At 63.3% G+C, this 21,681-nt stretch overlaps 1 protein-coding gene across 2 annotated transcripts in view; it reads left to right on the forward strand.

Annotated features, from left to right (window-relative positions):
• Positions 1–21,681, forward strand: part of PIEZO1 (piezo type mechanosensitive ion channel component 1) — a 24,563-nt gene continuing 2,882 nt past the window's right edge. Inside the window, exons 1-41 of one of the 2 annotated variants that reach the window (XM_051629695.1) lie at positions 1–179; positions 6,674–6,769; positions 7,942–8,064; positions 8,408–8,450; positions 8,541–8,703; positions 9,653–9,791; positions 10,074–10,287; positions 10,446–10,611; positions 10,770–10,874; positions 10,989–11,237; positions 11,324–11,584; positions 12,440–12,551; positions 12,650–12,828; positions 12,914–13,062; positions 13,255–13,434; positions 13,513–13,601; positions 13,944–14,101; positions 14,175–14,351; positions 14,484–14,609; positions 14,698–14,898; positions 15,003–15,207; positions 15,320–15,424; positions 15,544–15,724; positions 16,169–16,412; positions 16,565–16,661; positions 17,138–17,306; positions 17,385–17,474; positions 17,627–17,715; positions 17,913–17,984; positions 18,384–18,487; positions 18,563–18,656; positions 18,966–19,028; positions 19,127–19,302; positions 19,390–19,511; positions 19,601–19,744; positions 19,828–20,086; positions 20,167–20,355; positions 20,608–20,893; positions 21,001–21,115; positions 21,194–21,341; positions 21,422–21,636. In XM_051629695.1, the coding sequence (XP_051485655.1) occupies positions 116–179; positions 6,674–6,769; positions 7,942–8,064; positions 8,408–8,450; positions 8,541–8,703; positions 9,653–9,791; positions 10,074–10,287; positions 10,446–10,611; positions 10,770–10,874; positions 10,989–11,237; positions 11,324–11,584; positions 12,440–12,551; positions 12,650–12,828; positions 12,914–13,062; positions 13,255–13,434; positions 13,513–13,601; positions 13,944–14,101; positions 14,175–14,351; positions 14,484–14,609; positions 14,698–14,898; positions 15,003–15,207; positions 15,320–15,424; positions 15,544–15,724; positions 16,169–16,412; positions 16,565–16,661; positions 17,138–17,306; positions 17,385–17,474; positions 17,627–17,715; positions 17,913–17,984; positions 18,384–18,487; positions 18,563–18,656; positions 18,966–19,028; positions 19,127–19,302; positions 19,390–19,511; positions 19,601–19,744; positions 19,828–20,086; positions 20,167–20,355; positions 20,608–20,893; positions 21,001–21,115; positions 21,194–21,341; positions 21,422–21,636 (6,161 nt within the window). In that variant the 5' untranslated portion in view covers positions 1–115. The remainder of the gene's footprint in view (positions 180–6,673; positions 6,770–7,941; positions 8,065–8,407; positions 8,451–8,540; positions 8,704–9,652; positions 9,792–10,073; positions 10,288–10,445; positions 10,612–10,769; positions 10,875–10,988; positions 11,238–11,323; positions 11,585–12,439; positions 12,552–12,649; positions 12,829–12,913; positions 13,063–13,254; positions 13,435–13,512; positions 13,602–13,943; positions 14,102–14,174; positions 14,352–14,483; positions 14,610–14,697; positions 14,899–15,002; positions 15,208–15,319; positions 15,425–15,543; positions 15,725–16,168; positions 16,413–16,564; positions 16,662–17,137; positions 17,307–17,384; positions 17,475–17,626; positions 17,716–17,912; positions 17,985–18,383; positions 18,488–18,562; positions 18,657–18,965; positions 19,029–19,126; positions 19,303–19,389; positions 19,512–19,600; positions 19,745–19,827; positions 20,087–20,166; positions 20,356–20,607; positions 20,894–21,000; positions 21,116–21,193; positions 21,342–21,421; positions 21,637–21,681) is intronic. The other variant, XM_051629696.1, reaches the window with a different exon arrangement.

Raw genomic sequence — 21,681 nt, forward strand, 5'->3', positions numbered from 1 at the left:
TGATCGCTGAGCTCCGGGACCGGCCAGCGGGGCCTGCCCAGCCCCGGCGGGGCGGAACGGCTCGGTACGGCTCGGCGGGGCATGGGCCGGCCCCCCGCGGCCGCCGCCTGAGGGGATGGAGCAGCGGGCGCTGTGTGCGGGGCTCTACTGGCTGCTGCTGCCGCTCGCCCTGCTCGCCGGTGAGTTGCTCGTCGGGGTTTGTTTTTTTTTTGGGGGTGTCTCCCCCCCCCCCAACGCGTGAAGCCGGGTCGCGGTGCTCCCCACCCCGGGAGGAGACCGGGGAAAGGTGGGTGGGTCGGCAGTGGGACCCGCGATCTGCCCCCCGCCGCCCTCCCGGCCCCACGGGGGGATCGAGCCCACTCAGGAAATGCTGCCACTTCTCCGGGCCGGGTGTGGGGGCTGCGCCCCGAGTGCGCGCGTGTGTCTGTGTCTGTGTGTGTGTGTGTGTGTGTGTGTGTGTGTGTGTGTGTCCCGGCTCCACCGGGCACAGCCCACGGGCACCTGCACCCCGGGCACCGGGGGCTGGAACTGACCGGGCTTGGACCCCACCGTGTCACCCCGCTGGCTCCTCTGCGTCTTACGGGGTGGGGGGCAATGCTTGGGGGGGTGCAGACGCAGGTGGGGCGGGTGATGCTCAGGGGTGGGGGGCAGCTGGGGCGGGCGATGCTCGGGGGGGACACAGCTGTCACCCGTGGCAGGGAGCAGGGCACCCCCCTCGGCCGCAGCAGCCTGGGCAGGCCCGTGGTTCCCGACCTGCTCCCCAGCCCCTTTTCATCACCGCTGGTCTTCGCACCACCCACCGAGGCAACTGTCTGGCTACCGGCCTGGAAAATCCCCGTATCCCGGTGTCCTGGGACGCGCCGAACAAGAATCGGCTCTTTGAACCCCGGCTGAGCCCGGCCGGGGACTCTGCGTTTACCTTTTGCTTAGGAAAAGGGGGAAAAAAAAAAAAAAAGGAAAGTAAAAACTTCTCCATAAACAGGATTGTTCAACGGGTTCCTTGTGCCCGGGCACGGTCCAGTTGCCACCAGGTTTGTGCCCCCCTGGGGGTTCACAGCCTGTGGGGAGCGATGACAGGACTTCTTGGGGTAGTGTCACCTGGAGAGAGGGGACATTGTCCCCAAACAGAGCAGCCCCTTGTCCCGGGTTTGTGTTTTGGGGTGTGTGGTGCTGGCTGTGCCTCCGGGCTGGCAAGAGGAAGTCGGTGTCTGTTTTGAGAAAGCTTCTTCTTTTTTTAATTTATTATTTATTTATTTTTTTTAATTCGCTCGGGTTTGCTGGAGGAGTGACTCAGTGCAGCGAGCAGGAGGCGAGGAGGGTAATTACAGCCCTGCCGAGGAGCGGGGTTGGGTTGGGAGAGGGAAGTGGTGGTGGCCTCCCCCTGCTGCCCCCCTCCCCGGCTGGTGTGGGGGCAGCCAGTGCTCCCCTGGGGTGCTGGAGCTGCCGGCTGCACCCATGGGTGCCCGGGGTGACACGTGGCCTCTGGGCGCGGCCTCACACGTGGGGCCCTGGTTCCCCAATTATGCTGATTTAGCCCCAAATCGTACCGGGTTTGCTCACTAGCTCACCCAGCTCTGGCTGGGGTGTTGTGTTGGGGACCTGCTGTCACCCGCGGTGCCGGTGCCATTAGGGTTCCCACCCTGGTGAGCTTGTAAGTGGCTTGTTTAAATCTGGGGCCCTGCTTGGGTGGGGGCAGTCGTGGGGAGCAGCTCCCTGCTGCTCCAGCCCAGAGTCTAAATACCTGTGTAGGAGACTCACGGGGCCTCGCACCCTGCACCGAGGGGGAAACTGAGGCACGGCGGGGCGCTTTGGCTTGTCTCATGCACCTGGTGGGGAGAGGAAGAGCCCCCAAGCGCGACCCGCCTGTGTCCCTTCCTTCCCTGGCAATTAGGCTCTTCCCAAACGTCCGGAGGATGTTTTCTGGGTGGAGGTGCAGGAGCCGGGCCCTGCGGCAGGGCTGGGGGGCAGCCCCCGCTTCCCACGGGTGGGTGCAGGCAACGACCCCCACGGGGCAGTTCCCTGCTGTGCCATGGGCTATAACCCCTCCTGGCAGGGATGCTGGGGTGCACAGAGCTGGCAGGGGGGCACCCACCAGTGCACATCCCACCTGTGGGGTAACCAGGGTGGGGGGACCCCCATGCTGGGCAACAATCCTGGCTGTGCCACCTCCCAGTCCAGCAGTGTTGAGCAGAAGCAATGGGTGATGGCAGCAGCCCCCCTCCCTGGGACTGCAGGCCCCCCCCCCCCCCCCCCCCCCCCAGACCTGGGGTCTGATCTGAGGTGAGGGGAGGATGTGGCTGAGCCCCCCCTGCCCAGCCAGGAGGGGATGGTGGGGTTGGGGTCCCTGAGGGGTGGGGGTCCAGCTGGCCCTGGGTGCTGCAGGGGCCCTGTGGCCAGCTGGGTGCTGGCGGGTGCGTGGGCTGCAGGCAGCTGCCTGCTGTGGTCAGGTGCTTTTTATAAAATGAGGGGGGAAAAAAAAAAAAAGAAAAAAAAGCCACGACTGTCTCCAAGAGCAATAACTCCTGTTTCCTCCCCAGGCACACAGGGGGATGGGAGGCACAGGGCTGGCTGCTGCAGCCTGCCCATGCTGGGGTGCCTGTCACCCCAGGACTGAGCATTTTGCAAAGCCCCTGTAGGGCCCCGTAGAGGTGGGTGATGCTGTGGGGGCTCCTGGGGGTGCAGTGGGTCCCTACACTGGGGCTGGCCTTGTAGGGGCTTTATCCATCCTGGGGGTTGGAAGCAGGTTTAACCCTTTGCCTCTTCCTCACCCTAGTCCTGGGATGCCCGTGGGGGCTGTGGTGAAGGGGTTGGAGTTTCTTTTGAGCACTGCTCGGTGCTGCCGTATGGCAGATACTGTCACAGCCCTGCATGGCACGTGGGAAATGTCACGGTGGATCTGGGAATGTCCCTTTGTGATGGGAATGTGGGTCATGGTGTGCAGGCCAGTGGGAGACATACCTGGCCATCTCAGTGCTGAGCCTGCAGTCCCAGGGGTCCCAAGGGCTGTGCTGGCCCCTTGGCTTGGGCTGTGCCATCCAGGTGTAGGAACTGCAGGCTGTGGGTGCTGGAGAAGGGGGAATCCCTGGGCACTGGGGTGGCAGCAAGCACCCGTCCCCAGAGTACTGTCCTGCTGGGGTTTCCTGGGCTGGTGGCTCTGGCACCCACTGGCCCCCGGCCTGGTGCTCTCCTGGGACAACTCTTGTGTCCCCAGGGAGTGGGGCCAGGCACTGGCAGGAGTGGGATTAACTTTCCACAAAAACAGGATACAGCAAGGGAACTGTCTGGGGCTGGTCCCTCTTCCCGGAAGGAGGAGCTGGGGCTGGGAATGTGCTAGTGGCTGGATCTGCCAGCCCAGGGGCTCACTGCTTTGGGACTGCCTGGATTTTTGGGATGGGGAGAACATCTGTGGCCCGGGTTCATTAGCCTGCCTCTGGTGTGCAGACAGTGGGTGCAAATTGCAGGCTTCTGGGTGCAAAGTGACACCTTGGGGACACTGTCTAGGTCCCCCCAGCCCTGGGGACCTCGGTTAACCAGGAGGCAGGACCTGGCTGCAGGGAAGTGGCTCTGGAGAGCTGCCTGGCTCTGGCAGCAGGTAACGGGCCTGGGTACAAATAGCGGGGCAGGCAGGGAATTAAAGAGCTCTGCTAATTAATCCTGAGTGGCCGCAGGTCCCCGCAGAGCTGTGGCTGTGCCGGTGCCAGTCAGTGTATGGGCTGTGCATGGCTGGTGCTGTGGGGCTGGTGGCACCCCCTTTCCCCACCCAGTTGGGTTTGGATCCATTCCCAGGAGCTGGCTGGGCACGGGATGGTGCCAGGTTTGAGGGAGGGGGCTGCACCAAATCCCCACCCTCTCCCGCAGCCACCCATCCCATGCTTCCCTGACCCCATTATAATGGGAGAGATCCCAGTGCCATCTCTCCATGGCTGCCTCCAGCTCCCTGCCTTCTCCTGGGGTCCCTGGTGACCCCTTTCCGTGGGGAGATTAAAGGCTGGAGCGAAGGAAATCAGCACATCTCACCCAGCTCCCCGGAGCTGCGATTTATCCTCCTCCCGGCACATTAACATCATTAATATTTGAAGTTCTGCTGGCACGGGTTGTGGTGAACTCCCCGGCAGCGTGGGAGCTGCTCCCGGGGTCATGGGGCTGGGATAACCTGGGTGAGATGTTCAGCGTGGGCCAGATCCTGCCCCGTGCGTGCGGCGGAGGCGAGACCGCACGAGGCACCGTGGGGAGGGGTCAGTGCCCGCCCACCCACCAAGCACCTTGCAGGGATGATGGGTGTGGGAAGGCAGGTTTTTGCCGTGGGGTTGCTCTCCCCACTGCCACTCTCCTCACACACCAAACTGGTTTTTCTCCCCACGCCAGCACTTTCCCCGCTGTCAGCACGGGGGAACCGGTTTCCTCCTCTGGAGCACCCACACATGGCGGAGCTGGCACGCCCCGGTGCAGCCAGCCCTGCTGAGGGTGCTCCCAAACTGGCTGCTCCATGCCTGGCTTCTTTTTTCTTCCTCTTTTTTTTCATCCTGGAGCTGGTTGAAACTAGTGTGCACTGACCAGCCTGGGGGCTTTCCTGGTGATACTTTGAGCTGGGTGGGGGGGGGAGCTGCTGGCCAGAGGGTCCCATGGGTGCTGGCTTGGCCCTGGGGGACAGTGGGGTGCTCTGCCTTGGCAGGCTGCTGCTGCCAGCTCTTCCCAGTGCCACAGGTGACTCCTGAGCCACTGCCACTGGGATGGCTGCTGCGTCCTGGCTTCTGCCTGAGAGGGATGTCCCCGTTCCTGGTGGCATGAAGTGCACGGGTCACACTGTCACTCTGGGCACTGGTGGTCCCTGCAGCATGTGTGTGCCCAGCGATGCCCCTGGCTCTCCCCACAGTGCCCACACCCCTGTCCTCCCCGCAGCTCGCAGGTGATGCCAGCGTGGCTCCGTCACAGCCGGTCCCCTCTGTGCCACCAGCACCCACAGGGTGACCGTGGCTTGGAGGGGGGCTCATGCTGGGCCTGGTTCATCCCCAGGACCCTGCCCCGGAGGTGGGCTGCGGGGGCTGGTGCCAGGGGTGCTGGTGGCCTTTCTGAGGGGGCTGCCTGGCTCCCACCGACGCCGCAGTGGCCGCTCGCCCCCGCGCCGGGAAGGCTCCTCTCGGCTCCGTCGCCGCTGGCGCGGGAAGGGGAATATTTCCTCCATGAGATCATGGTTTGCTGGAGCCATCCACCCTCGCAGCCCGCGCGGAGGTGACGCGTCCTGGGGTCACCGCCGAGAGGTGGCTGGCGGGGATGGTGGTCCTGGTCCTCCCACCCTTCCGGAGGGGCTGCTTGTGCTCCCTGGGGGTGGGAGGCAGACAGGGACCCTGCTGTGGGGCTGGGGACTGGCTTTAGCCACAACGGGTGCTGTATGGGACGTGGCCAGGGCTGTTTCTGGGTGCCTCCCTTCCCAGCACCCCTGCACCTTCTGAGGATCCCTTGCTGACCCCGGGGTGCTGAAGGGGGGCTGTGCCGTGTTCCCCCCTCCCCGGCCAGACTGTCCCTGCCCCAGGATGTGCTGTCCCACTGAAACCTCGTAAACACAGGAAGGGCAGTGCCGGGCTGGCGGGGCTGAGCACGTCCCCTGAGCACGTCCTCAGCTTGTCTCCCTGTCTCCCCCCTCACCCTCCCTGCTCAGCCCCTGCTCCCTCACCCCCTTCCTGAGTGGGGTGCCAAGAGGAGCTCATCCCTTCCCTGGATACACAGCCCTGGGCTCCCCAACACTGATTCCCTGTGGCTGGGCCCACCCTGGGCTGGCTGATAGCCCCCCACCCAGAGCGGGGTCCCCCCTGTGCAGGGACACGTCCCTCTGGTTTGCAGGGGACTGAGAGATGCCCTGGACTGCCTGGAGCAGGGGCACAATTAAAAATCAAATCTGCTGTCCCCGTGACTCCCTTCCCCTCTGTCCCTGATTTGGTGGGTGTCTTTGCAGTGGCTGTGCCTGTCCCCGTGGCCTCATGGCTGGGTGGCCACCAGGCTGGTCCCAGCTCACACCAGTGCACATGCTGGTGTCTGTCACTGCTCACCCCGCGTGTGCATGCGAGCGACGGGAACGCTGTGTCCCCAGCCGCGGTGGCAGCTGCCCTGGGATGTCCCTGTCCCCGATGGTGGCAGTTCTACAGGGTGCTGCCTCAGCCCTGCTCCCTGCCCCGACTCCTCCGGCAGCTTCACGCCTGCCACAAGCTGTAATTTAGGTCTAAAAATAAGTGAGGGGGGAGGTGACAAGCTGGTGGCACACCCGGGGCAGGGCTGGGTGCAGGTGAGGGGCCATGGGTGGGGGTCCCAGCCTGCCTGCAGGGGTCCCTGTGAACCTCAGCGCGGTCTGTGTGGAAATGTGGCAGATTTTGCTCATGGCTCTCATCCTGCTCATCCCCATATGTCTGGGACCCCAGGTGTTCCCCCCCCAATCCCTGTGCCATCTGCATGGGTCACTGGGGCTGACCCAGCCTGGCCTCCTGCCCACGTCCCTCTCTTCCCACCAGCATCTCAGGGGGGTTTGAGCCCCTGTCTGGGACTAACTGTCATTTTGGGGTGCTGAGGTGCTATCCTTGGGTATCTCTGGGGGGGGATGATGCATCCAGGGGCCCCACTGGGGCACAGTGCCCTCCCCATGCCCCATCCCTGGCACTAACCCTGCCTGTACCTCTGCCCCCAGCCTGCATCTTCCGCTTCAATGTCCTCTCCTTGGTCTACCTGCTCTTCCTCCTGCTCCTGCCCTGGTTCCCGGGGCCCACCCCGTGCCCTGGTGGAGGTAAGGGGATCAGCCTGGGGTGTGGAGACCTGGGCAGGGGGTGGGCAACATGCAGGCAGCTCTGGCCTGGGGATGCACAGCGACGTGGAGGTGATTTTGAGGGCGAGGGGGCTGCCAGCCACTCTCCAGCAGCTACCTGCCCTCCCTCCCCTGTGGTTTCCCCTCCAGCCAGGCACTGTGGCTCCGTGTGGCAGCCTGGCCGTTAATTATGGCCTGGCGTGGCTATTAATAGCCTTCAAAATGGCCAGTTTTAAGCCCCAGCCTTATTAACCAGAAACCTCAAGCCTGGGCTATGCTCACCAGGTGGGCAGGGATGATGCCCCCAGCAGCCCCTCTGCCCTGCCCAGCCACGTCCCCCCCGTGGTGGGGATGCAGGGGATGCACCACCCGTGGTGGGCACGTGGTTGCAGCCCCCCCTGCAGTGGGTGTGTGGGACGTGACACCCCACGGTGGGCACTGGGTGCCTGTAGCCCTGCTCAGCTCCCTGCCCTCCGTGGGTGACACCAGCCAGCAGTGCCTGGCACGGCCCTGGCTCAAAAGCTCTGAATATTTCATGGGCTCTCACGGAGCTGGGGAGCTGCCGGGAGCCTTCCCACTGATTTACAGGAAAAAAACAAGCAGAGGGAGAGAGTTTCTGGCCCAGGGTTGTGTGTTCCCCCTCCCGTGGCCAGCGTGCAGCTGTGGTGGGCTCGCTGCCTGCCCCGTGGCCAGGAAAATGGGCATGTGGCCCAGGTGGGATGGGGGCACTGCTGCAGCTGCTGGAAGGTCTGACAGGACCATCTGGCACCCACCCACCCACAGCAGCCCCCCTCTCCTTGGGAAGTTCCACCAGGAGTGGTGACCTGCATCCCAAAGCTGGTCCTGGTGCAGTGAGGCTGGGAAGTGCCTGGTGCCAGCTGGGTGGGAGGGTGATCCCAGGGCCCTGGCTGCATGAATCACTCCGTGTCTCAGTTTCCCCAGTGATGCTGGAGGAAGGATTCGGATTCTCTTTAGGCTGTGCTGCGTGTACAGTGAGACATGCAAGGTCCTGGTGGGATCACGTACCTAGGGCAGACCCCTGGCATCTCCAGGCAGAGTTGCAGTGCACTCCTTCCCAGGGGTGCTGGGTTCCTGCTGGGGGTGCTGTTGCATCCTGGGATCACCCCGGGTAATGGGGTCCCCATGTCTCACAGGTCACGCAGGCCGCCTCCTCAGAGCTCTGCTGGGGATCAGCATCCTCTTCCTCCTTGCCCACTTCGTTTTCCAAATATGCCTGTACACGCTGCCTGTCCTGGACCGGCTGCTGGGCCCCAGCTGTGAGTACAGGGTACCAGGGGGTGCTGTGGGAGTGCCCACGCCTGCCCCTCTGCTTTCCCTGGGGCTGCACCCCCCAAGGTGGTGACACGAGGGTGCAGGGATGCCGTCCTTCTGGGTGCTGGGGGGCTGCTGAGGCTCTTGTGAGGTCCCAGCCATGGGGACATGCTGTGTCATGCCAGATTGCCAGCTCGGTGACCACTGCACTGAGCACAGACCCTGCCCTGGGCCCCCATGGATGTGGGGAATGATCTCCCCACCTTCCACCTCTGCTTGGGGTCTGCTCAGGGCCTGGCCTGGCTGCACCAGGTCTGCCGAGCTCAGCATCTCCCTGCTTCCCTGCAGGCAGCAGCGGGGAGGTCCTTGCCCGGCACATCGGGGTCACCAGGTAAGAGCACGCTGGCAGTGTGGGGCAGGGGGCTGGCAGTGATGGGGTGGGCACCCCCAAGCCCTCCCCTGCCCCTCTTTTATCCCCCAGGCTGGACTTGAGAGACCTCCCCAACTCGGTGCGTCTCGTGGCCCCCGATGTCGGCATCCTGCTGGTCTCATCCCTCTGCCTGTGCCTGTGCCGTCGCCTCGTCCCCAAGGCCAGCACTACCCTCCATGGCCAAAGGCCAGAGTCCCTGGAGCCACTTGAGCAGGTGAGAACCAGCCCTGCCTGCGTCCCACCCGCCACGTCCCGCCGAGCCCCGGCCACCCTGCCCAGGGCACGGTGCCCTTCCCTGTCCCCTCATCAGGGAGGGCAGCCTGGGACATGGGGTGGGGGGGGCTTGGCTCAGGGATGTCCTCATTGACCAGGGACCCAGGTGGGGGCAGTTTCGGCAGCAGTGGAGGGCTGGGTGATCCTCGGACACCTCATACGAGCCGGGGTGACTCAGCTGCCAGGGAGCGCTCGTGTTTGCTCCCGTGTTTCCATAGGGATCCCGGCAAACAGCCCAGCCCCGCTCCATGTGGGGCTGCCAGGGGGGTGCACAGGGCCTGCACCCTGAGCCTCCAGCTGGCATAGGCACCCCAAAACCCCTGGGCTTGGGCAGGACAGTGGGGCAGGCAGTCATGGATGCTAGCACCCACCCTGAGCCTGCTGGCAGGGTGCTGTGCTGTGCCAGCCCTGCCCGGCCCTGCCTGGGGGCTCCGGGGCACTGTGCTCCTGGCATTGGGATCACCCAGGACAACACAACCCCAAGGTGATGGCACCTCCCCAGCCCAGAGGACACCCCTCGGGGCTCAGCCCTTTCTTGAGGTGCTCCCTGCTGATCCAGGCTGTCGTGGCAGGCGCTCTCCTGCCCGGCTGTGGCTCTGGCCAGGCTGTAACCGGAGCAGCGCGGGGCCGGCGCTGGAGGCTGCCTGGAAAAAAGCTCAGCTCTGGGAACCCAGCTGCTGGGGCCAAGAGAAACAGTTGCTTTTTGGAGGAGCTTTCCAAGGGGATAATGAGATCAACACAGCCAGGTCGCTGGGCTGCTCACCTGCCCAGCACCAGGCAGGATACCCCTGCCCTCTGCCCCTGCTCCCCACTGAGCGGGGAGACGGAGGCACAGTGAGCAGCAGCATGAGGGCTCACGGGGCTCACTCTGTGCTCCTCTGGCCTGGCAGGGGGAAGAGGAGGACGTGGAGCAGCACAGTGGCATGGCCAGTGGGGACACACCATTCAGCACCAGGCTGTGGGTGACGGCTCACTGGCTGCTCTGGGTGGCTGGGAAGGGCCTGGCCATCCTGCTCCTGGCTTTGGCTGGTGGGTATGGGACGTGGGAGGCATGTGGTGAGCTGGGGGGTGGGGGGTCTCAGTAGCCATGCTGCTGGAGTGGAGGCTCAGTCCAGGGGGGACATGCTCGATCTGGGTGATCCTTGGCCCTGGGCTGAGATCCTTGGTCCAGGAGGGATGTTTGGTCTGGGTGATACTTGGTCTGGGGGTGGGGGGATGCTCAGTCCAGTGGGAGATTCTTGGTCTGGGGGGACACTCGCTCCAGGGGATGCTTGGCCATGCACTGACTGCCCGCGGGGCGCTGCTCCCCAGGGATCATCCTGCCCTCCGCCTCCTCCAGCGTCTACTACCTGCTCTTCCTGGGGCTGTGCATGTGGTGGGCCTGCCACCTCCCCACCAGCCGCTGGGCCTTTGATGCCTCCTGTGTCCTCATTGGCATCTACGCCGCCAGCCACCTCTTCTGCATCTATGCCTACCAGACACCCTTCGTGCAGGGGGTCTTCCCGCCCTCCACCCTCTGGGCACGGTGAGTCTCCAGAGAGGATGCCATGCCATGGGTCTCCGTGCCACCCTGGTTGAGCTGCCAGCCTTGCACCAGGGCTGATGCCAGCACTGAGGTGGGACCCTGGCTTGTGGTGGGGGTCCTGGTTGTGGGGTGTAACGCCACCTTCCCTGTCCCCACAGGTTGTTTGGCTTCAAGGACATCATCTCGTACCACAACTGCTCCCGGCCCAACGCCATGGAGGTCAACACCCACCACTTCTGGTCTGTCTATGCCAACCCAGGCATCCTGCTCCTGTTGTACTACACCGTGATCACCCTGGTGAAGCTGCACCGGCTGGATGCCAGGGTGAGGGGCTGTGGGGCTGAGCTGGACCCCATGCCCAGCGTGTCCTGCTGCTCTGACTGCCCCAGCCCTGGCACTGGGGTGCCCAGTGGAGGGGATGTGGGGGACAGCGGGGTGCTCATGGCTGGGGGGTGCCCTGAGCTGCCTCCTGCCCCTCGCAGAGAACCAAGGCACTGGCACGGTCACGGGCAAGGTGCCCAGAGAGGGAACTGGTGGAGCTGGAGAGCTGGCCCAAGGACACTGACGGTGTGACTGAAGACACCAAGGTGGGTTTGGGGGGGTGGGCGGTGCCCCCCAAGCCATGCCCAAGCTGTGGTGGGGAATGGGTGCAGGGTGTTCAGGGATGTCGCGTGGGCTCTGAGCCCTCTCTGTCCCCCCAGCCCATGCTGTCCTTCAGCACCGGGAAGCCGGGTGGCAGCACCGAGAACTGCACCATCCACTTCGTGGGCAGCTCTCCCCAGCCGGGTCGACCCGACCACTCCACCCCCTCCTCTCCAAGCTGGAGGGGCGCTGCCCGGCCCCGCTCCCCATGGCCAGGAGGGAAGCGTCCAGCAGAGCGACTGCCCCTGCACACCCTGAGCAGAGTCATCATGAGGCAGAGCCACGTCTGCGCCCTCATCGCCATGATGGTAAGGGCTTGTGTTGGGGGGTGGGGGGGACACCCAGGCACAAGGGGGGCACTTCCTGGTCTGAGCCACATCCTGCCTGTCCCTAGGTGTGGAGCATCACCTACCACAGCTGGTTGGCCTTCGTGTTGCTGATCTGGGCTTGCCTCATCTGGACGGTGCGGAGCCAGCAGCAATTTGCCATGGTCTGCTCGCCCTTCCTCCTCCTCTACAGCATCACCCTCGGCTGCCTGCAGTACGTCTGGGCCATGGACGTGATCCCCGAGCTGCCCACCCACCTCGGCTTCATGAGCCTCCGTCAGCTGGGGCTGGTCCACCCTGCCTATCCCTATGTGGACCTGGGGGCCCAGGTAAGGCTACTGTCCTGGTCCCTGCCCCCGCTGGCACCTGGCTGTCATAAAAATCACAGAATCGTTTTGATTGGAAAAGACCTTGAAGATCATCCAATCCAACCATTAACCCAGCACTGCCAGGGCCACCGCTGACCCATGTCCCTTAGCACCACATCTACACTGCTTTGAAATTCCTCCAGGGATGGGAATTCCACCACTGCCCAGGGCAGCCTGGGCCAGGGCCTGACTACCTTTTTGGGGGAGAAATTGTTCCCAAGATCCAATCTAACCCCTCCCAGGCAACTTGAGGCCATTTCTTCTTGTGCTATTACTTGTTCCTTGGCAGAAGTGACCAACCCCTCTGTGCTCCAACCTCCTCTCAGGCAGCTGCAGAGCCAGCAGGTCTCCCCTCAGCCTCCTTGTCTCCAGGCTGGACACCTCCAGTTCCCTCAGCTGCTCCTCCTCAGACTTATGCTCCAGACCCTTCCCCAGATCCCTTGCCCTTCTCTGGACACACTCCAGCCCCTCCATGTCCTTCTTGTGGTGAGGAGCCCAGAACTGATCCCAAGATTTGAGGTGTCCCCTCACCAGTGCCCAACACAGGGGGATGATCCCTGTCCTGATCTTGCTGACCACATTGGTGCTGATACAAGCCAGAATGCTGGTGGCCTTCTTGGCCACCTGGACTCATGCTGGCTCATGGTCAGCCACTGTTGACTGACACTCCCAGGTCCTTTCCCACTGGGAAAAAAACAGCTGCTTTGCCCCAAGCCTGGAGCATTGCCTGGGGTGTTTGTGACCAAAGTGCAGGACCCAGCACCTGGCCTTGCTGAACTTGATACAGTTGTCCTTACTAACCTCCTGTCCCCACAGCTCCTCCTCACCCTCACCTTCTTCCTGCTGCTGCGTCAGTCTGTTAAGGAGAAGCTGCTAAGGAGGATGAGCCAGACCACCTCGCTCCTGGAGGTGACTGTCTCGGATTTAGGTGAGGGCTCCTGGCATCATCCACCCGGTGCTGAGCATCCCTTGGGGGGACAAGCAAGGAAGGTGGGGACCCACATGTGCCCCCTCCCTGCCCCACAGACCTCAGCCAGCAGCGGGACATCCTGAGGGCCCTGATGGGGCTGGTGAGGGATTTCTACGCCAAATACTGGATCTGTGTCTGCGCCGGCATGTTCATCATGGTCAGCTTTGCTGGGCGCCTGGTTGTCTACAAGATCGTCTACATGTTCCTCTTCCTCCTCTGCCTCACCCTATTCCAGGTAGGGGGGGCTGGGGAAGGCAGGGAGGGGGCTGGGGACCCCTCCCCATCTCCATCCCTCTCCTCTGATGTCCCTGTCCCCGCAGCTGTACTACAGCCTGTGGCGCAAGGTGCTGAAGGGCTTCTGGTGGCTGGTGGTGGCTTACACGATGCTGGTCCTCATTGCCATCTACACCTTCCAGTTCGAGGACTTCCCCACCTACTGGAAGAACCTGACTGGCCTCACCGATGAGCAGTGAGTGGTCCTGACCTGCCACAGGGTCCCTGCCACCACCAGCCCGGTGGTGGCCTGGCCAAGGGATGCATTGCACATGGGGAAACTGAGGCAGGGGGGGATGAATTGGGGTTGAATGCTGGCATGGTGGCTCAATGCCCATGCAGGGCCAGATGGATGTGGCCCCACACTGACCTTCCCCTCCCTGCCCAGGTTGGGTGATCTGGGCCTGGAGCAGTACAGCGTCACCGAGCTCTTCTCCAGCACCCTGATCCCAGGCTTTTTCCTCCTCGCCTGCATCCTCCAGCTCCATTTCTTCCACCGTCCTTTCATGCACCTCACCGACCTGGAGCGCATCCCTGCCACCACCCCGCCACGTTGCCACATCCCCAGGTAGGACCCTGTGCTGAGGTGACCCACCCTTGCACCCTGAGCCCCTGGGGTTCCCATGCTGAGCCCTCCTCCCCGCAGGCCTGAGGAGCTGCACGGGAGCCGGCTGCTGCGGGACGCGGCCGCAGCCGAGGGCGCCGGGAGGAGTGACTGTGACACTGCCTCACAGGGTACTGGGAAGAGATGGGGTGGGATGGGGTGTCCTCCAAGCCAGGAAGGGTAGGGAGATGGATCTGGGATGTCCCTCAAATGTGGGAGGTCACAGGGATAGGTTGGGGCATCCTCCAAGCTAGGGAAGGTCTGGGAGGGTAAGGAGATGGATTTGGGGTGTTCTTCAAGTATGGGAGGGTACAGGGGTGGGTTGGCGCATCCTCCAAGCCAGGGAAGGGGCTGGGGGAGTGGAGGGATGGACTGGGGTGTCCTCCAGGCATGGGAAGGTGTAGGGATGGGTTGGGGAGTCCCCTGAGCTGGGGTGGCTGCAGGGATGTCCCTGATAGTCTGTGTCCCCACAGTGCCCACCAAATGGGGACTGGTGCTGGAGCGCCTGATCGTGCTGGGATGGACCTTCTCAGACATGCTGACCCGTGGGCAGGTCTTTGTGAGGCGTCTGTTGGAGCTCCACGTCCTCAAGCTGGTGGCTATCTACACTGTCTGGGTGGCCCTGCAGGAGGTACCAGCCTGGGGGTGCTGGGGTGGGGGTCTTGGTGGAGCACCCCAGGGTGCTGATGTGGCCTCTGCCCCAGGTGTCCGTGATGAACTTCCTGCTGGTGCTGCTGTGGGCCTTTGCCATGCCCTACTGCCGCTTCCGCCACATGGCCTCCTGCCTCTCCACTGTCTGGACTTGCATCATCATCGTCTGCAAGATGCTCTACCAGCTGAAGATTGTTAACCCCAGCGACTACTCCAGCAACTGCACCCAGGTACCTGGGTGACCATGTTGGGGGCGGGGGGGATCTGTGTGAAATGCCTGGTTTTTGGGGTCCCACAGCTGGAGTTGAGGTCTTGTGGCAGCGGTGAGGGGTGCTGATGCTTGGTGGTGCTCCCCTTTGCAGTCCCAACGCAACAGCACCAACCTGTCCCCGGAGGAACTGGTCAACTCCACCCTGTACCGCGGCCCCGTGGACCCTGCTGCCTGGTTTGGCATCCACAAGGGCTACTCCAACCTGGGCTACATCCATGTAGGTGCCAGGACACCCCTTGTGGGAGGACCACGTTGAGGGATGCTCAGCGACCTGCCATGGTCCTGAGCATCCTCTTCACCCTCAGAAACACCTCCTGGTGCTGCTGGTGCTGGTGTTCGAGGCGGTGGTGTACCGGCGCCAGCAGTACCACCGCAAGCAGCACCAGCTGGTGACCCCCGTCACCGAGACCATCTTTGAGAACATCTCCCGTCAGCACCTTGACGACAGCCTGGGCAGCTGTGCCAAGTACTTCCTCAACTACTTCTACTACAAGTTTGGCTTGGAGGTGGGGAACCGGGTGATGCAGAGGCAAGGGAGGCTGAGGGGGCGGGGGGAGGATTCCCCACTGCTCACAGCACCCTGGAGCTGAACCTCTGCACCCCACCCCAGATCTGCTTACTGATGATAGTGAATGTGATCGGGCAGCGGATGAACTTCCCGGCCATCCTGCACGGCTGCTGGCTGGTGGTCATCCTGACGCGGCGCCGGCGGGCGGCCATCGCCCGCCTCTGGCCCAAGTACTGCTTCTTCCTTGTCATCTTCCTCCTCTACCAGTACCTGCTGTGCCTGGGCATGCCGCCCGCCCTCTGCGTGGGTAAGGGATGGGACACTTGGGGCAGGGAGATGGGGGTGGTCCATGTGTGGGCAGGCTGCCTGCCCTGGGTGAGGGGCTGGGGGGGGATTGAGCTGTGCCTGCTGCCCCCCAGACTACCCTTGGCGCTGGAGCCAGACCCTCCCCATCAACTCGGCGCTCATCAAGTGGCTCTACCTGCCCGACTTCTTCGTGGTCCCGAATTCCACCAACCTCATCAGTGAGTAACCCCCTGCAACCCCTTGGCCCCAGCAGCCCCCCTGCCCACGGGGTGCCCCATCTCCCCATCCAGCCCCCTGCCCACGCGATGCCCTGTCCCCCCACCCACCCCTTGCCCAGGGGGTGCCCTGAGCCATGTCCCTGCAGATGACTTCTTGCTGCTGCTCTGCGTGGCGCAGCAGTGGCGGGTGTTCGAGGCCGAGCGCACCGAGGCCTGGCTGCGGGCGGCCGGTGAGAACAGCGACCGGCTGGACCTGGAGCGGGACCCCCACAACCTCGTGCCCAACTTCATCCACTGCCGGTGGGTGCCCCCCGCCCCGTGGCACTGACACCCAGGACGGGGATGGGATGGGGCACCTGGGGACATGGGAGTGGGACCCCCACCCTGGGATGGGACCCTGGGGGATATGGATAGGATGGGACCTGTGGGGCTGGGATTCTCTAGGGTAGGGGTTGGGACCCCACTGGTGCTGGGACCCCTTTGGGCCAGGGAAACTCTGCCCTCCTGGGACAAGATCCCCTCCATAGCTGGAGTGGGACCACCTGCCACTATCATGGCACCCCCAAACTGGGATAGGGGCACCCTGAAGCTGTGCTGGAAGGAGGTGTGGTTCAGGACAGCCCTGGACCGTCCTGGTTTGGCTGGGGTGTGGGGTGACACCTTGCTACACCCCAAAGCCAGGCAGTGCCAAGTGTGGATGCTGGGAGGGGACAGGGACCTTCTTCTGAGCATCCTGTCCTGCAGGTCCTACCTGGACATGGCGAAGGTGGTGGTCTTCCGCTACCTCTTCTGGCTTGTCCTGGTGGTGGTCTTCATCACCGGGGCCACCCGCACCAGCCTCTTCGGCCTGGGCTACCTGCTGGCCTGCTTCTACCTCCTCCTCTTCGGCACCGCCATGCTGCGCAGGCCGGCGCAGGCTCGCCTGGTGCTCTGGGACTGCCTCATCCTCTACAACATCACCGTCATCATCTCCAAAAACATGCTGTCGGTGAGGGCTGCTGGGCCCGGGCCGTGCCACGGCCACTGGGCTGCTCCTCGGGGCCACCTGGGCATCCCCTGGGGAGGGACGGGTGGCAGTGCCGTGTCGCTGTCACCGTCTCTGGGCAAACCCCACACTCTGCCCTCTCTCTCTCCCTGCAGCTCCTCTCCTGCGTCTTTGTGCAGCAGATGCAGGACAACTTCTGCTGGGTGATCCAGCTCTTCAGCCTGGTCTGCACTGTCAAGGGCTACTACAACCGTGAGTTGCTGGCTTGGGGGTGGCAGCTCAGGTGGGGTTGGGGTGCAAGCTCGGGCTGCTGCCTGACCTGCCTGTGGGCAGCCCTTTTCAGGGGCTGTTCAGCCTAAAGAAGAGAAGGCTCCAGGGAGACCTTAGAGCATCTTCTAATACCTGAAGGGGCTCCATGAAAGCTGGGGAGGGACTTTGGAGAAGAGCAGGAGTGGGATAAGAGGGAACAATTTTAAGCTGAACAAGGAGAGATTTAGGGAAGATGAGGAAGAAATTCTTTAGTGTGATGGTGAGACCCTGGCCCAGGTTGCCCAGAGAAGCTGTGGCTGCCCCATCCCTGGCCGTGTTGAAGGGCAGGTTGGATGGGGCTTGGAGCAACCTGGTCTAGTGGGAGGTGTCCCTGCACATGCAGGGGGGTTGGATCTAGATGGTCTTTAAGGTCCCTTCCAGCCCAAACCATTATCTGGTTCTATGATTCTTCCTGCCAGCCATTGAGATGGGCAGGGACCACGACTGCTCGCTGCCCGTGGAGGAGGCAGGGATCATCTGGGACAGCATCTGCTTCTTCTTCCTCCTGCTCCAGCGCCGCATCTTCCTCAGCTCTTATTTTGTGCATGTCATGTTCGACCTCCGGGCCTCCTCCCTGCAGGCCTCCAGGTGGGCTGGGGGGTCCTGAAGGGTGCCTGTGGCTGCTGGGGTGCTGGTGCCCCCCTCACCCTCCTGTTGTCCCCACAGGGGTGTCGCACTGTTCAAGGCCAGTGCCCTGAAGAACATGCGCACCCACCGGCAAGCCGAGAAGAAGTCACTGGCCCAGCTGAAGCGGCAGTAAGTGGTTTTGGAGGAGCAGGGGGAGCACCTGGGACCTCCCCACCCTGCTGCCCACCAGCACCTTGGGGGCAACCCTGTGCATGGTGGGAGTGCCCCTGAGGGGGGGTTGGTTTGGAGAAGCGGGCACCACAGCACGTTCTGCTCTGCAGGATGAAGAGGATCCGAACCAAGCAGTGGAAGTACCACCAGGGGTGGTTGCCCAGCACCTCCCTCCAGGGGCAGCAGGAGGCCAGGCAAGGTGGGCACCTGGGGGGTCCCCCCCGTCCCCGTGCTTCTCAAGGCAAAGCAGGGTGGCTGTCATCCATCGCTGATGCCTGCACCCCAGAGCATTGCCATGAACCCCCACCTCCCTGACCCCCCTGAATTGCCCCTGTGCTGGGGGTGGGTGCACTGAATGTGACCATCCTCAGCGCCCCCATATCCACCCTTCCACAGTGTTCCACAGCCCAGCAGACCCTTCCTGGCAGAGGGAGCGGTGGTGGCGGCCCTGGTTAGATCACGCTGCAGGTACCACCCCGGTGTGGGGCCGGAATGGGGCAAAGCCCCTCGGCCAGGTCCCTCTGCTGGGGACCACTGACACCCAAACGCTGGGTTTGGGGTTATCAGCATCGGTCACCAACAGTGTGACCTGATTTTGGGGATGTGGGAGTCAAGTCTTTGTCCCCAGTGGGGATCCCCATGGGTGTCCTTGGCGCTGAGCAGAGCCTGGGGGGAGATGGCAGTGGAGCAAACCTGGGCATCAGCCACACCATGGCACCCTGTGCCGTGTCACCAGCCATGCCGTGCCACCCCATGCCATGCCACCAGGCACTGGCTGCGCCTTGCCACCCGGTGCCATGTCACCAGCCATGCTGTGCCACCCCAGGCCGTGGTGCCAGCCGTGCTGACACCTGTACCTCCCTGCAGTGCTGCATTCGGGGGAATATTTCCTCTTTGAGTCAGACAGCGAGGAGGAGGAGGAGGTAGTGGCGCCGGAGGAGCAGCAGCTGGGCAGGCAGAGCGCCTTCCAGGTGAGCGTGGCTGAGGGTTTGGGGGGGGTCTTGTGATGCCCCCAGGGTGCTGACACCCCCTCTCCCCCACCCGAGCTCGCCTACCAGGCCTGGGTGACCAACACCAGGACGGCGCTGCGGCGGCAGCAGCAGGAGCGGCCAGGATCGCCTGGTGCTGAGTTTGCTGAAGGTGGGTCTGGCTCACCCCAAAATGGGGCTGGGGGGGATGGGAGGGGGCGCAGCCCTGCCCCACACCTGCTGTTTGCATCCCATAATGGGTCATCGTCTCAGCTGGGCTCCCAGTGTGTGTGTGCGTGTGTACTCTCTGATGGCTGCAGTGGGGTTGGGCACAAGCTGTGCCACTCTCCTTTGGTGCCCCTGCTGATTTTTAAGCAGGATGGGGAGGGGGGACAGGGTGATGGGTGGGGGCCAGAAATTATGTCCATCCTCCACTGAGCTGCTGCTTCCCCTTCCCGGGGGGTGGGTCTGGCCTTTGCAGATGTCCATGGAGTGACGGAGGAGGAGGCACCTGAAGAAGGCCAAGAGGAAGAGGAAAGCTCTGGTAGGTGGGAGGCAGAACCACTGGTAGAGGGAGGGAGGAGTGGGGGGGTCCGAGTGGGCACAGAGTGACCACCCCCTTTCCCTTCTTCTCTATCCCAGCAGCTCGGAGCAACGTGGTGCAGCGGGTGCTGAACACGCTGCGGTTCCTGTGGGTGCTGTGCCAGGCCATGGTGGACGGGCTGACCCAGTGGCTGGATGCCTGCACCCGGGAACACGCCAACATGTCCAACGTCCTGCGCGTGGAGAGATACATGCTGGCCCGCCGGCTGGCCACGGTGAGCCTGGGGAGGGGCAACACACACGGGGACACAGCTGGGGGGGTGGCAGCCCCCATGTGGCACTGACCCCCTGCCCTGCTGCAGGGAGAGGACATGAACCGTGGGCTCCTGGATGACCTCTACCTGCCACCGCCAGAGGAGCCCCCTGAGGAGGAGAACGTGGAGGAGCCCGGGGATGCAGACCCCCAAAACGGCATCGCTTCCAGGCAGGTGCATAGAGACCCCCTCCCAAGGGGGGGCAGCAGGCAGGGGCTGGTGGGCAAGGAGCTCACCCTTGTCCCCATGCTGTCCCCAGCACCCTGACAGACCACCCGCTGCCCACCAGCAGCCAGGAGCAGGTGACAAGCTGGAGTTCCCAGGAGGACGTGGCTGGGTCTCAGGAGCTCCTGACCCTGCCTGGGAACCGCAGGCGGACGGCCAGTGAGCTCCTCCTGAGCAGGTGTGGGGACACAGGGACGTGGGGATGTGGGAACAGGGCTGGGGAGGAGGTGGGGCCAGCTCACCCCCCCCGTCACCCCACAGGCAGCTGTTCATCCCCGAGCTGGAAATGTCAGAGCAGTTTTATCGGTCCCACAACCGGTTCCTGAAGCTGCTGCTGGCCGGGTACCGCTGCGTGGCCGCCCACTCCGAGCTGCTCTGCTACTTCATCATCATCCTCAACAACGTGGTGACCGCCTCCATCATCTCCCTCTTCCTCCCCATCCTCGTCTTCCTCTGGGCCATGCTCTCCATCCCCCGGCCCAGCAAGCGCTTCTGGATGATTGCTATCATCTTCACCGAGGTGGGCAGAGGGGGAGGCCTGGGAGGGGATGATGCCACCCGGCCACTGGCTGCCACCCACTGACCCCAGTGTCCCTGCAGGTGATGGTGGTGGTGAAATACCTCTTCCAGTTTGGGTTCTTTCCCTGGAATGACTACGGCACGCTAGTGCGTGCTGAGGGCAAGCCCTTCTTCCCGCCCCGCATCCTGGGATTGGAGAAGACCGACCGCTACCTCAAGTATGACCTTGTCCAGCTCCTGGTGCTCTTCTTCCATCGCTCCCTACTGCTGGTGAGCCCTGGGGCATGGGCACCATAGTGGACATCACCTGAGTGAGCGTCCCTGGGAGCTGGAGGTGCTGCTGGGGGAGGTAGAGGCTCTGGAGAACACGCAGTAGGTGCTTGGTAGCTCTGCCTTGGTTTCCACCCAAAGCACGCATTGCTGGTTGGGTCCCTGGGGTGTAATGATGCTGTGGGATGGGGGTGAGGGTGTGGGGCTGGGGGGCATCAGGAGCTCCATCCACCTGACCACAACCCTCCCCAGTCCTATGGACTATGGGACCACGAGGAGACCTTCTCCAAGAAGAAGGCAGAGGCGGAGCAGGCAGAGGACGAGGAAGAGGAGGAGAAGTGGGAGGAAGCAATGTCTGTGCCACTGGCAATGGGTGAGGAAAGGACAGAGGTGCTGCCAGAGCCGAGGGCACCAGAAGCAGCAGTGGAGATGGAGCCAGAGAGTGTGGGGCAGGAGGAGGGGGCTGGGGCCACCCAGCTCCGCTTCAGGACGAGGAGGAGGTGGGGGAAGAAACAGCCAGAGGTGGCTCCAGAGGAAGGTGAGTGGTGGTTCCCATGCCTCTTGTCTCAGCAAAGGATAAGGCTGGTGTCCCCTGGGGCAGGGCAGGACCCCGGGGTGGTCACCTGTGTTATGCTTCACCCCCAGGGGATGGGGAGAAGGAGGAGGAGGAAAAGGAGGAAGAGGTGGAAACAGAACAGAGCCACGTTCAGAGGAAGCTGAAGGTGTTTGAGCTGCGCGTCAGGCACTTCTTCCGCACCATGTGAGTGCCCCACAGTGCTGGTTGGGGTGAGGGATGTGGGGTGTAGCCCCCATCACCTGTCCCCTCTGTCCCCTCCAGGGTGCAGAACACGTACCAGCCGGTGCGCGGGTTCTTCTGGGACATCCTGCACACCCGGCACCGGGCGGCCACCGACGTCTACGCCTTCATGTTCCTGGCTGATGTGGTTGACTTCATCATCATCATCTTCGGCTTCTGGGCCTTTGGGGTGAGCAGGGGGTTCCTGGAGGGCAGCCAGGGGCTGGCTCCCACCATGGGGTCACATTCTGACCTCTCCTGCATCCCCAGAAACACTCGGCAGCCACCGACATCACCTCCTCGCTCTCGGATGACCAAGTGCCAGAGGCCTTCCTGGTCATGCTGCTCATCCAGTTCACCACCATGGTCATAGACCGTGCGCTCTACCTCCGCAAGACTGTGCTGGGCAAGCTCATCTTCCAGGTCATCCTTGTCTTCAGCATCCACCTCTGGATGTTCTTCATTCTGCCGGCCGTCACTGAAAGGTACCAGGCATCCCCTGAGGATGTCCCTAAGGGCACAACATGGCT

The sequence above is a fragment of the Apus apus genome, chromosome 11, assembly GCF_020740795.1.
Source record: "Apus apus isolate bApuApu2 chromosome 11, bApuApu2.pri.cur, whole genome shotgun sequence".
NCBI lineage: Eukaryota > Metazoa > Chordata > Aves > Apodiformes > Apodidae > Apus > Apus apus.